The sequence below is a fragment of the Pristiophorus japonicus genome, chromosome 3 (assembly GCF_044704955.1).
Source record: "Pristiophorus japonicus isolate sPriJap1 chromosome 3, sPriJap1.hap1, whole genome shotgun sequence".
NCBI classification, from domain to species: domain Eukaryota; kingdom Metazoa; phylum Chordata; class Chondrichthyes; family Pristiophoridae; genus Pristiophorus; species Pristiophorus japonicus.
This window is the reverse complement of record NC_091979.1, coordinates 23,642,862-23,656,717: the sequence shown is the minus strand read 5'-3', so window position 1 is coordinate 23,656,717 and position 13,856 is coordinate 23,642,862. Positions and strand designations below refer to the sequence as shown.

The 13,856-nt window shown below is 51.5% G+C and overlaps 1 protein-coding gene across 2 annotated transcripts in view; it reads left to right on the top strand.

Annotated features, from left to right (window-relative positions):
- sema5ba (sema domain, seven thrombospondin repeats (type 1 and type 1-like), transmembrane domain (TM) and short cytoplasmic domain, (semaphorin) 5Ba) overlaps positions 1 to 13,856 on the top strand; it is a 483,409-nt gene that overhangs the window by 220,359 nt on the left and 249,194 nt on the right. For both annotated transcript variants that reach the window (XM_070875254.1, XM_070875253.1), the window contains exon 4: positions 11,392 to 11,491. In XM_070875254.1, coding sequence (XP_070731355.1) covers positions 11,392 to 11,491 — 100 coding nt within the window. The remainder of the gene's footprint in view (positions 1 to 11,391; positions 11,492 to 13,856) is intronic.

Genomic DNA, 13,856 nt, shown 5'->3' with positions numbered 1-13,856 from the left:
CCCCCCACCCACCCCCAGGCTCTCTCTCTCCCCCCCACCCCCTCAGTGCTCTCGTTCTATCCCCTCCCCCCCCCCACTCCAGGCTCTCTCTCTCTCCCCTCACCCTCCCCCCACCCCATCCCAAGCTCTCTCCCTCTCTCTCTCTCCACCCCCTCCCCCCCCCCCCCGCCCCTCCACCGAGGCTCTCTCTCTCTCTCTCTCCTCCCCCCCCCCCATCCCAAGCTCTCTCTCTCTCTCTCTCTCTCTCTCTCCTCCCCCCCCCCCCATCCCAAGCTCTCTCTCTCTCTCTCTCTCTCCACCCACTCCCACACCCCGCCCCTCCACCGAGGCTCTCTCTCTCTCCCCCCGCCGCTGCCTTGGCTCAGCGGGAGGCTCGGGGCCCGGTCGGAGGCTCTGGGCTCAGTGGCTTGCGGGTGGCTCGAGTTTGCCCAGTCGGAGAACGTGGTCAGTTGAGAATGAACGGGACACATTTCCAGTTCCGGCGCTAGGGGCTGGGGTGGAATGGGGGACACATGCTCAGAAAGCAGTTAGTACAATTGTTTTGGGCCAATATTTATCCCTCAATCAACATCACCGAAAACCAGATTATCTGGTCATTATCACAGTGCTGCTTCTGGGAGCTTGCTGTGCGCAAATTTCCCACATTACATCCGTGACTACACTCCAAAAGGTACTTCATTGGCTGAGAAGTGCTTTGGAACATCCGGTGATCATGCAAGGCGCGATATAATTGCAAGCCTTTCTTTTAAAGAGGTATTAGGGCAGGTGACCAAAAGCTTAGTCAAAGAGGTAGGTTTTAAGGAGCATCTTAAAGGAGGAGAGAGATGGGGGATGTATAACAGGACAAAACTGGAGGAATGCAGAGATTTCAAATGAAATTAGCCCTACTACAACGAACACTGAAACTGGATCAGCCCGGAATGATCCGGATACAACAATAGAATTCAGGCTGAGGCTAAATGAACGATGAGCTATTGCAGCGGCAATCCAGCAGGGTGTCGGCATTCATTGCCTGATGAGACATCCCACCATCTGCACACAATACCTCCTCTGTGGGGCCTGCCCGAACACCTCCTCTGTGGGGCCTGCCCGAACACCTCCTCTGTGGGGCCTGCCCGAACACCTCCTCTGTGGGGCCTGCTGTCGCGGAGCGGCAGGCGTGAGGAGGCAACTGCAGCCCGGAAACCATCGCGCATGAAGATACAGGTGCGGCGTCTAAAACCCACAACTCTCGAGACCGAGGCCGTTCCGGATTCTGAGCTTTTCCGGATTTTCGATTTGCTATCTGACGTCATGAATCCGGAAACACCTGAGCCCAGGTTCGTGTATTTCCAGATTTCAGAACTTCAGGAAGTGGGGAGGGGGGGTGGGTTACCGCTGAAGAGTTGTTTGGGCTATCCGGCCTCGCCGAGGATGTTGTCGTTGGGCGGGGCCCCACAGAGGAGGTGTTGGGCAGGCCCCACAGAGGAGGTGTCGGGCAGGCCCCACAGAGGAGGTGTCGGGCAGGCCCCACAGAGGAGGTGTTCAGGCAGACCCCACAGAGGAGGTATCGGGCAGGCCCCACCGAGGAGGTGTTCGGGCAGGCCCCACAGAGGAGGTGTCGGGCAGGCCCCACAGAGGAGGTGTTCGGGCAGGCCCCACCGAGGAGGTGTTCGGGCAGGCCCCACAGAGGAGGTGTTCGGGCAGGCCCCACAGAGGAGGTGTTCGGGCAGGCCCCACCAAGGAGGTGTTCGGGCAGGCCCCACAGAGGAGGTGTTCGGGTAGTCCCCACCGAGGAGGTGTTCGGGCAGGCCCCACAGAGGAGGTGTTCGGGCAGGCCCCACAGAGGAGGTGTTCGGGCAGGCCCCAAAGAGGAGGTGTTTGGGCAGTCCCCACCGAGGAGGTGTTCGGGCAGGCCCCACAGAGGAGGTGTTCGGGCAGGCCCCACAGAGGAGGTGTTCGGGCAGGCCCCACAGAGGAGGTGTTCGGGCAGGCCCCACAGAGGAGGTGTTCGGGCAGGCCCCACAGAGGAGGTGTTCGGGCAGGCCCCACAGAGGAGGTGTTCGGGCAGGCCCCACCGAGGAGGTGTTTGGGCAGGCCCTACAGAGGAGGTGTTCGGGCAGGCCCCACAGAGGAGGTGTTCGGGCAGGCTCCACCGAGGAGGTGTTCGGGCAGGCCCCACAGAGGAGGTATTCGGGCAGGCCCCACCGAGGAGGTGTTCGGGCAGGCCCCACAGAGGATGTTGTGGAGCGGGCCGGCGAGGAGGTCCTGAGGTAAGGGCAGCGGGGGTGGGCGAGGCGAGCGGTGGCGAGGCCCGGCCCGAGGTCATGCAGCGGCGGGGTCCCCGAGGTCGGCAGTGTCGTCGGGTCCGGGCTCCGGAACATTTTACGGATTCCGGACGACCCTGCCACCGATCGGTCCGGATTCTGCAACATTCCGGATTCCGGAATTCCGGATTCTCGACGCTGCACCTGTCATGAGTAAAGGGGTGGTCTTGGTCTCCGGAAACAAATAAAACTTTGAATCATCGAGGATCTGGACCCTACAGTTGGCCCACGCTGTAGCAAGCCGCAATCGGCCACGAGCTGAGCACGGCTTGCTACAGTGTGGGCCAACGGAAGAATAAGCAAGTCCACTCTCGTCAAAGATGAGACGCCGATGCAGAGGCAACGAATCCGTGCTGCGACCCTTGAAGATCGCGATGAGTCCTTGCCTGGAACTGGGGACCTTTTTAGGATTGGTTAGCAAGATAGAAGCACCGTGCGTTGAGAAAAGCACAAATAATGTGAAGCAATCTACCCCGTGTAGTGCTTTTAAAAAACAGGGCGGAGACAGACAGATTCTTCAACTATAGGGGAGTCAAGAGTTATGGGGAACAGGCGGGAAAGTGTTAAGGCCAAGATTAGATCAGCTGTGATCTTATTGAATGGCGGAGCAGGCTCGAGTGGCCTAAACCTGCTCCGATTTCTTATGTTCGAATAAAATTATGCTCCGTTCAAACTGGTCAGTGCTTCATTTTTCTGATGCAGCAACTCGCTAAACTCGATTCCAGTGAACACCCTGATAGAACGAACCTTTCTGACGCTCCCGCGGTGGCAGGGTGGGGGTTCGTTACAGTGAATCGCGACTGTAATTCAGACTTAAACAGTGCGGTGAAATGGCTTCACTTTGTATTTTTCAGTTAGTGTGTGTCGGAGGGTTACAGTGTGTAGCACTCTGGCCTGTGAGGTTGTGGATTGATAGTCCCACTCCAGAGACTGGAGTACAAAAATCTATCAAGCTCAGTTGTTGAGTATATGCAAGACTGAGATCGATAGATTACGGACACTAAGGGATATGGAGATCGGGCGGGAAAGTGGAGTTGAGGTCGAAGATCGGCCAGGATCTGATTGAATAGCGGAGCAGGCTCGAGGGGCCGAATGGCCTACTCCTGCTCCTATTTCTTAAAATCTAAGCTAGTGCAGTACCGGGGCTTCAGCTCTTTCTGAGTCGGGGCTATAGAGCTGGAGCAAGCCACTGTAGCTTCCAGCTCGAGCTGATACAAATGTACAACGGCTTCGAGGTGGGCGACTGGGTGATGTCATCAGGACCCAGGTCAGCGTTTGGAGCATGGGCAGGAGCATCGGCGGGTCCCTGGTACAGCGGAGGAGCGGGAAGGCCGTGGTGGACTTGAGACGAGTGATCGGGGCGGAGGAACAATGAGGGATCGTGGCTGAGATTTGGTGGGTGATCGTGGCGGAGATTCGACGAATGTTTGGTGCGGAGGTGCGGCAGGAGATCGTGGCGGAGATGTGGCGAATGTTTTTTGTGGCGGAGGAGCAGTGAGGGATCGTGGTGGAGGTGCGGCGAATGAGGGTACGGGGTCCAGAAGAGCCGAGGGCCCAGGGGCAGCACGGGCCAGCTCACACTGCGATACGTGTGCGCACTTGGTCCGTGCAGTAGAGCAGGTCTCCAGTCGTCCTGGTTCAACCCTTGCCACTGGATAAAGGCCTAGCTCTGTCGAGCCCGTGTGGTGGCTGATGTGCAACGGTCACCACACGTTAAAAAAATCCCGCACAGGCATCTTCCACCCCCTCAATTGGAGTTCAGGACTGGAACATCGGGTCCTTCATTGAAACATCTGTGAACTCATGTGGAAGCAAGTCATCCTCGTTCGAGGGACCGCCAATGATGATGATGAGTACTGAGGGAGAGCTGCACTGTCGGAGGTGCTGACTTTCGGATGGGACATTAAACCGAGGCCCCGTCGAATGCATCTATTCCCAATGTTGGGGAAGTCCAGAACCAGGGGTCACAGTCTAAGGATAAGGATTAAGCCATTTAGGACCGAGATGAGGAGAAACTTCTTCACCCAGAGAGTGGTGAACCTGTGGAATTCTCTGCCACTGAAAGTTGTTGAGGCCAATTCACTAAATATATTCAAAAAGGAGTTAGATGTCGTCCTTACTACTAGGGGGATCAAGGGGTATGGCGAGAAAGCAGGAATGGGGTACTGAGGTTGCATGTTCAGCCATGAACTCATTGAATGGCGGTGCAGGCTCGAAGGGCCGTTCTGCACCTATTTTCTATGTTTCTATTTTATATGTTTCTATGTTTCTATTTATTTTAATTCCACGGAAATGGCTAGCTATGATTTCTAGGTTTTGGGCCAAAATTGAAGAGCTGACAATATAATAGTCTGTATAAAGCTCCTCATCATACTACCCAGCGCAGTGCTTTATTGCCAGTTTTGTCTTGCGTGATTTAAGGCCTTGTTCTTCGGACCTGGTATCTGATGTACTTTGTATCCCACAAGGGACAAGGCGGTGCATTCAGGTTTACAATATACCTGCTGCATTTGAGGTCTGGCTCATTTCCCTTCATCCTTCGTAATTACCGATCCACCCTCCGCAACCCCCCCTCCCCGCCCCCTCGTTAAAATTTAACTTTTTTTAAAAAGTTAGGGTTCCGTCCAATTCAATGTATTATAGGAAGGGCGTGAGCGCACTAGAGAGGGTGCCGAGGAGATTTACGAGGATGCTGCCTGGAATGGAGAATCTTAGTTATGAGGACAGGTTGGATAGGCTGGGTTTGTTCTCGTTGGAACAGAGGAGGTTGAGAGGAGACCTCATTGAGGTGTACAAAATATGAGGGGCCTGGACATAGTGGATAGTAAGGGCCTATTTCCATTGATGGAGGGTCTATTACGAGGGGGCATAGTTTTAAGGTGGTTGGTGGAAGATTTAAAGGGGATTTGAGGAGGGGCTTCTTTACGCAGAGGGTTGTGGGGATCTGGAACTCGCTGCCTGGAAGAGTGGTGGATGCAGAAACCCTCACCACTTTTAAGAGATGGTTGGATGGGCACTTAAAGTGCAGTAACCTGCAGGGTTATGGACCTAGAGCTGGTAATTGGGATTAGACTGGATGACCCTTTTTTGGATGCCGCAGATATAATGGTAAGTACTGCAGGGAATCGAAAACAGCCAGGGTGATCTCCTGGACTAGTGTTGATCGCAGTTGGAGAGAAATTTTCCCAGATTTTTTTCTTCCTAATTTGGTCTGGGTTTTTATCTGGTTTTTGCCTCTCCCAGGAGATCGCATGCCTCCGGTTGGGGTGGAGTGTAGAATGTTTCAGTGTAAGGGGTATCACAGTTGTGTGGGGCGGACTGGTTGGGCTGGGTGCTCTTTACCTTTCTGTCATTGTTCATTGTTCATAGGTTTATATGTAACCTTCAGGGCTGCTGACCGAGGGCCGTGCGGCTCTTTGTCGGCCGGCACGGACACGATGGGCCGAAATGGCCTCCTTCTGCGCTGTAAATTTCTATGTTTCAGTGTTTCTAATGTGAGCTCACTCAGGAAATCTCTGGAAGCTTTGCTGGTGTGGGGCTGGATTGGCAATCCAGAGATTGGAATTCAGGTCCCAACCGTGGTATATTGTGAAGTTACATTTCACAATGGAAAAAATGTCCCTGCGAAATTGATGTCAAGGAAAAGACCAGCTGGTCTGTAAAGCTTGCCCTACGCTCATGCTGGCCGGAGCATCGTGACTCGATACCTCCCCCCACTACCTCCTCCTCCTCTTCCCCCCCCCACCCACCCAACACACACACACACACACACACACACACACACGCACGCACTCCTCCCACAGCCACGTCATCTCCTGGGAGAGGTACAAACACAGAGAAAAAAATCCCAGCGCCAATATATCAAAGAAAGATATATTGCATTTATATAGCGCTTTTCACGACCACTGGACGTCTCAAAGCGCTTTACAGCCAATGAAGTACTTTTGGAGTGTAGTCACTGTTGTAATGTGGGAAACACAGCTGCCAATTTGCACACAGAAAGCTCCCACAAAGAGCAATGTGATAATGACCAGAGAATCTGTTTTTTTTTGTTATGTTGATTGAGGGATAAATATTGGACCAGGATACCGGGGAGAACTCACCCTGCTCTTTGAAATAGTGCCGTGGGATCTCTGGAAAATTCCTCTCCACCCCTCCCCCCCTGCACCCCCCTTTCCCCACCCCCCCGGGCCAGGCAATGGAAACCAGTCCAGGGGGTCACACAGACCAAGTGTTCTCTCTAAAGGATACTTACCTTCTCTGTGATATGTTCTGTGCCCCAGTCAGGAGCCGGTCCAGATCCGTCTCGAAGGTGTACAGGGAGTCAGCACCCATCCTCATCATAGGCAGTCCCTCGGAATCGAGGAAGACTTGCTTCCACTCTTAAAATGAGTCCTTAGGTGGCTGAACAGTCCAATTCGAGAGCCACAGTCCCTGTCACAGGCGAGGCAGACAGTCGTTGAGGGAAAGGGAGGGTGGGACTGGTTTACCGCACGCTCCTTCCGCTGCCTGTGCTTGTTTTCTGCATGCTCTTGACGACGAGACTCGAGGTGCCCAGCGCCCTCCCGGATACACTTCCTCCGCCTAGGGCGGTCTTTGGCCAGGGACTCCCAGGTGTCAGTGGGGATGTTGCACTTTATCAGGGAGGCTTTGAGGGTGCCCCTGTAAAGTTTCCTCTGCCCATTTGGGGCTCGTTTGCCCTGAAGGAGTTCCGAGTAGAGCGCTTGCTTTGGGAGTCTCGTGTCGGGCATGCGGACAATGTGGCCCGCCCAGCGGAGCTGGTCGAGTGTGGTCAGTGCTTTGATGCTGGGGATGTTGGCCTGGTCGAGGCCGCTGCACCAGCCAGCAACACATTCCAGAGACTCACTACTCTCTGGGAAAAGAAGAACTGCCCGACACCCATTCTATTCCTACTCTTACACAGTTCAATCCCGTGAGCCCCTGGTCCTCCCCAATCTGTAAAACTGGAATAGAAACGCGATCTAGCCCCTTTAATCATTTTATGGACCTCTGTCCGGTCACCTCCCTGTCGATGCTGCTCGAAAGAACCATGGAAGCAGTCAGACCGAGACACTGCCCCTGGTTCACTGACGTCCCTCAGGCGAGGCGGGCCTACACGTGACTCCAATCCCACACTGCCTGGGTTGTCCTCTGAAGTCGCCCAGAAAGATGCTCGGCTGTGCAAACAATAGCTCGCCCTCCTTCACTGGGCATCTAGGGCTAGGAATTGGGGCCGATTTTAACCCTGCTCGCTCAGCAGAAACCTGGCGAGTGGGCGGTTAAAACCGCCCTGGCTCTTACCTGTCCAAAAGCCGCACGACCCCAACACCTGTAATTTTAACCTGCTCTCCTGAGCAACAACAACAACGTGTATTTATATAGCACCTTTAATGTAGTGAAACATCCCAGGGCGCTTCACAGGAGTATTACGAGATTTTAAAAAATTGGACACCGAGCCACATAAGGAGAAATTAGCGCAGGTGAGCAAAAGCTTGGTCAAAGTGGTAGGTTTTAAGGAGCATCTTGAAGGAGGAAAGAGAGGCGGAGAGGTTTAGGGAGGGAGTTCCAGAGCTTGGGGCCCAGGCAACAGAAGGCACGGCCACCAGTGGTTGAGCGATTATAATCAGGGATGCTCAAGTGGGCAGAATTAGAGGAGCGCAGATATCTCGGGGTGGGGGGGTAGGGAGGGGCGGTTGTGGGGCTGGAGGAGATTACAGAGCTAGGGAGGGACAAGGCCATGGAGGGATTTAAAAATAAGGATGAGAATTTTGAAATCGAGGCATTGCTTAACCGGGAGCCAATGTCGGTCAGCGAGCACAGGGGTGATGGGTGAGCAGCGTGGCAGCCCCGACCTGCGTGAAAACATCAGCGGCAGATCGAGGCCTTAAATGGAGCGGCGAGCGGGGGCCTGGGAGCAGCGTAGCGGCATGCCACTGCAGGGTACAGCGCGAGTCCACCAGGGAGGGCGATGGCTGTGAAGAGGGCGACTGGATTGGACATCACCATAATCCAGGTCGGTGACTGGAGCGTGGGCAGGTACAGCAGGAGCGGCGAGGTCGGGGCGAAGGAGTGGCGAGAGATTGCAGAGCGATGTGATCGGGGCCCAGGAGAGGCGAGAGTTCCGGGCCCAGAAGAGGCGAGGGCCCAGGGGCAGCACGGATCAGCCCACACTGTGCGCACTAGGTTTCCAGTCGTCTTGGTTAACCCTTGCCACTGGACCAAGACCTAGCTCTGTCAAGCTGGTGTGCAACGGCCACCACATGTTAAAAAATCCACGCACAGGCATCTTCCACCCTTCAACATGTAGTTCGGGACCTGGAATATTAGGTCCTTCATTGAAACACCTGTGAACTCATTGAACTCATCCCTTTTTGGCATGGAAGCAAGTCATCCTCGTTTCGACAGATTGCCTAAGAGGAAGAGATGGATGAGCGGGACTTGGTGCGAGTTAGGACATGGGCAGCTGAGTTTTGGATCACCTCTAGTTTACCTAGGGTAGAATGTGGGAGACCAGCCTGGAGTGCTTTGGAATAGTCAAATCTAGAGGTAACAAAGGCATAGATGAGGGCTTCAGCAGCGGATGAACTGAGGCAGGGGCGGAGATGGGCGATGTTACGTGGGTGAAAATAGGCGGTCTTTGTTCTGCTGTGGATATGTGGTCGAAAGCTCATTTCAGGGTCGCATATGACACCAAGGCTGCGAACAGTCTGGTTCAGTCTCAGACAGAAGTTGGGGAGTGGGATGGAGTCGGTGGCTCGGGAACGGAGTTTGTGGCGGGCAACAAGGACACATGTCCAGAGCAAACAGAGTCCTTCGTTACATATGCCCGATGACATCATTGAGACCCGACTGTAATTTTCACTCGGGCCTGAGCGGGGAATTCACCTGCAGTTAAAATCGGGCCCCGAATGCATCTCCCCAACTTCTGTCTGAGGCTGAACCAGACTGCTCTGATACAGTTGAGAATTAGATGAGCGCAAATCATCAATCAAAAGGTAGTGATAAATCAATAAGTGAACCACAAACCATTCACAGTCTTCCATCTAATAGCGGGTCGGGTATTGCCTGAGGATGTGATGAATTGCTGTATAAATGCAAGTTCTATCTTTTCTCAGAGGAACAGGAGCTCCTCTATTCAATTATGTCATTGGCTGATCTGTACCTCAAGACCGTTTACCCACCTTTGTTCCATATTCCTTGATACCCTTACCCAACAAAAATCTGTCCATCTCAGTCTTGTGTCAGCTGTAGCCCAGTGGGCAGCATGTTCACTTCTGAGTCAGAAGGATGTGGGTTCAAGTCCCACTCCAGGAACTTGAGCACATAAATCTAGGCTGACGTTCCCAGTGCAGTGCTGAGGGAGCGCTGCACTGTCAGAGGTGCCGTCTTTCAGATGAGACGTTAAACCGAGGCCCCGTCTGCTCTCTCAGGTGGACGTATAAGATCCCATGGCACTATTTCGAAGAAGAGCAGGGGAGTTATCCCCGGTGTCCTGGCCAATATTTATCCCTCAACCAACATAACAAAAACAGATTATCTGGTCATTTATCACATTGCTGTTTGTGGGAGCTTGCTGTGCGCAAATTGGCTGCTGCATTTCCCACATTACTGCAGTGACTGCAATCGAAAAGTGGTTCATTGGTTGCAAAGCGCTTTAAGGCGTCCGTTAGTTGGGAAAAGCGCTATATAAATGCAAGTCTTTCTTTCTTTGAAAGCTCCAATTGACTTCCAGAATCCACTGCGTTTTGAGGGAGCAAATTGCAGATTTCCACGAACCTTTGTGTGAAGAAGTGCTTCCTGAGTTCCCTCCTGAAAGGCCTAGCTCTGATTTGAAGATTATGCCCTCTTGTTCTGGATTCCCTCACCAAAGGAAATAGTTTTACTCGCTCAATCTACCCTATCGAATCATATTAAATACCTTGATTAGATCGGCATGAATTAAGTTAATAGGAGAGAAAAATGTTGCCAGGAAAATATGGTAAGGTAAATGACAGTGGATTATACGTGGTACATTGTAATAAGGATAAAGCGTGAATGAGGATAAGGTTTAGTTTATATATATAAGGGAGATATGCTGGTTAGGAAGAAGGATAGCTATACTAGTTGTAACCCATTAAACCGCCCCTACGCTCCTGTTGAAATGCTGTAAAAAAAACTATTCCATTTGAGTGATGAGATTGAGTCCCTGTTCTGGAATCATTTAGTTGACATAAGAAATCGGAGCAGGAGTAGTCCATATGGCCCCTCGAGCCTGCTCCACCATTCAATAAGACCATGGCTGATCTTCGAGCTCAACTCCATCTTCCTGCCTGTTCCCCATATCCCTTTACTCCCCTGTAGTTCAAAAATCTGTCTAGTTCCGCCTTGCATATAGTCAATGACCCAGCTCTCTGGGGTAGAGAATTCCACAGATTCACAAACCTTTGCGAGAAGAAATTCCTCCTCATCTCCGTCTTAAATGGGCGACCCCTTAATCTGAAACTATGCCCCCTGGTTCTAGATTCCCCCACGAGGGCAAACATCCTCTCTGCATCTACCCTGTCCAGCTCCCTCAGCATCTTATATGTTTCAATAAGATCACCTCTCATTCATCTGAACTTCAATGAGTATAGGCCCAACCTTTGCCCTAAGACATTCCTGTGGTGTAGAACTATTTGCCAGACTTGCCTTGTACGATAGGCTAATGACTATTTGCTCCATGGCCTCGCCCCTCCCTATCTCTGTAACCTCCTCCAGCCCACAACCCTCCGAGATCTCTGCACTCCTCCAATTCTGGCCTCTTGTGCATCCTCGATTTTAATCGCTCCACCATTGGCGGCTGTGCCTTCAGCTGCCCAGGCCCTGAGCTCTGGAATTACCCCTCTAAACCGCTCCGCCTCTCTTTCCTCCTTTAAAACGCTCCTTAAAACCTACCTCTCTGGCCAAGCTTTTGGTCACCTGTCCTAATATCTCCTTTTGTAGCTTGGTGTCAAATTTTGTTTGATAATGTCCTGATGTTAAAGGCCGATATAGATGCATAGTGTCGTTGTTCAGTCTGCATTTCAGTAACAATCCCGCCTCTCTCTCTCTCTCTCTCTCTTCACAGATTTGAGGCCCTTGGTGTCAAATTTTAGCTTTCCAGAAGTGTTCGACTACTCTCAATTGGCAATTGATCACACCAGAAATCAGCTGATTGTTGGAGCCAGGTAATGTACAGCAGTATCCATGGTAATTGCCCTGCAAGGGGGTTGGAATATAAGAGTAAGGAAGTCTTGCTACCATTGTACAGGTCCTTGGTGAGACCACACCTGGAGTACTGTGCACAGTTTTGGTCTCCCTATCGAAGGAAGGGTATACTTGCTTTGGAGGCGGTGTAGCGGAGGTTCACGAGATTGATTCCTGGGATGAAAGGGCTGTCTTATGATGAGAGAGTGTGTAGAATGGGCCGATACTCTCTGGAGTTTAGAAGGATGAGAGGTGACCTCATTGAAACATACAAGATTCTGAAGGGGATTGACACGACCGATGCTGAGGGGTTGTTTCCCCTGGCTGGAGAGTCTAGAACTAGCGGGCACAATCTCAGGATAAGGGGTCGGCCATTTAAGACAAGAGATGAGCAGGAATTTCTTCACTCAGAGGGTTGTGAATCTTTGGAATTCTCTGCCCAAAGACTGTGGAAGCTGGGACTTTGAATATATTCAAGGCTGAGATCGATAGATCTTTGGAGTCTAGGGGAATTAAGGGATATGGAGATCGGGCGGGAAAGTGCTGAGGTCGATGATCGGCCATGATCTTATTGAATGGCGGAGCAGGCTCAAGGGCCCGTAGGGCCTACTCCTGCTCCTATTTCTTATGTTCTTATGTTGAGCTTTGGTTTCTCATAAGTTCCAATAACACTGATCTATTCCCTCTCATTTCTCCCATTCAAGACTTATGGTAGCATGGCCTACCCTTAACTCATTGCTTGACAGGATCCGAATCTCGTAGAATTCCTTCCCCCCCATCTCGCTTCAAGTGTCCCTTCCTAATATGATCTTATTAAACCGACATTAAAAACCATAAAAGCTGGAAAACACTCAGCAGGTCAGGAGAGAGTGAAAAGCAAGAGTTACCGTTTCAGGTCAAAGTATTACAAACTATTTACAGCACAGAAACAGGCCATTCGGCCCAACATGTTGTGCCGGTGTTTATGCTCCATACCAGCCTCCTCTACACCCCTTTTCACCTCACCCCATCAACATAACCTTCAAGTTGATGGCGTTTTATCAAAGCTGGAAGAAGTTATCTCTTCTCTGCATTCACTAAGTTGATGAGGTGCGATGAAATAGGGTGGGAGGAGGTTCGTGTGGAGCATAAACACCGGCATGGACCTGTGGGGCCGAATGGCATTGGAGGCTGTTCAGAGAAGGTTCACTCGGTTGATTCTGGAGATGAGGGGGTTGACTTATGAGGATAGGTTGAGTAGGTTGAGCCTATACACATTGGAGTTCAGAAGAATGAGAGGTGATCTTATTGAAACTTGTAAGATAATGAGAGGGCTCGACGAGGTGGATGCAGAGAGGATGTTTCTACTCATAGGGGAAACTAAAACTAGGGGACATAGTCTTAGAATAAGGGGCCGCCCATTTAAAACTGAGACGAGGAGAAATTTCTTCTCTCAGAGGGTTGTAAATCTGTGGAATTCTCTGCCCCAGAGAGCTGTAGAGGCTGGGTCATTGAATATATTTAAGGTGGAGATAGACAGATTTTTGAGCGATAAGGGAGTAAAGGGTTATGGGGAGCGGGCATGGAAATGGAGCTGAGTCCATGATCAGATTAGCCATGATCTCATTAAATGACGGAGCAGGCTCGAGGGGCCAAATGGCCTTCTCCTGCTCCTATTTCTTATGTTCTTATGACTGTTTCTGTGCTGTAAACTCTTTGAGCTAGAACCGTCACGTTTTTTGCCTGCTTAACGCCCACTTAACGCCCATTTTACCGCTGAAATGATGTATATCGCCCATTTTGGCACAAAATGGAAACTGACGGGCATTTTTCGGAAACTTATCGGCGAGCGTTACTGTCCCCATGTGCTTAACGCCGAGAAAAAATATTACCACCCGCTCACTTTTTGGGGGGGAATCAGCAGAATGGGCGAATTCAACGTCCATAATATCACCCAGCGTTACATTCCGCACGGAATTACCGCCGAGATTCAATATTAGCGCCCACCATAAAGAGCATATTTACTCTTTGTCGTAAAGAGCATATTTACCAAAACTAGCGGCCATGGAGATTTCCAATTGTCAATTTCACCACCTCGCTCACATATCACCCACAATATCGTTCGCTCAAAAAAACACCCACAAAAAGTGGACCTAACCGGGACGAATCACAGTGTTATGGACATCATGTTGTAGATCACATTGTCGCGTCCTTTAAAAGGCTGCTGTGCTTCAACCTCGGCACAGTTTGGATATACTCTGCAGGTCGTTGGAGTTGATGTGAACATCTCTAAACATAGAAACATAGAAACATAGAAAATAGGTGCAGGAGTAGGCCATTCGGCCCTTCTAGCCTGCACCGCCATTC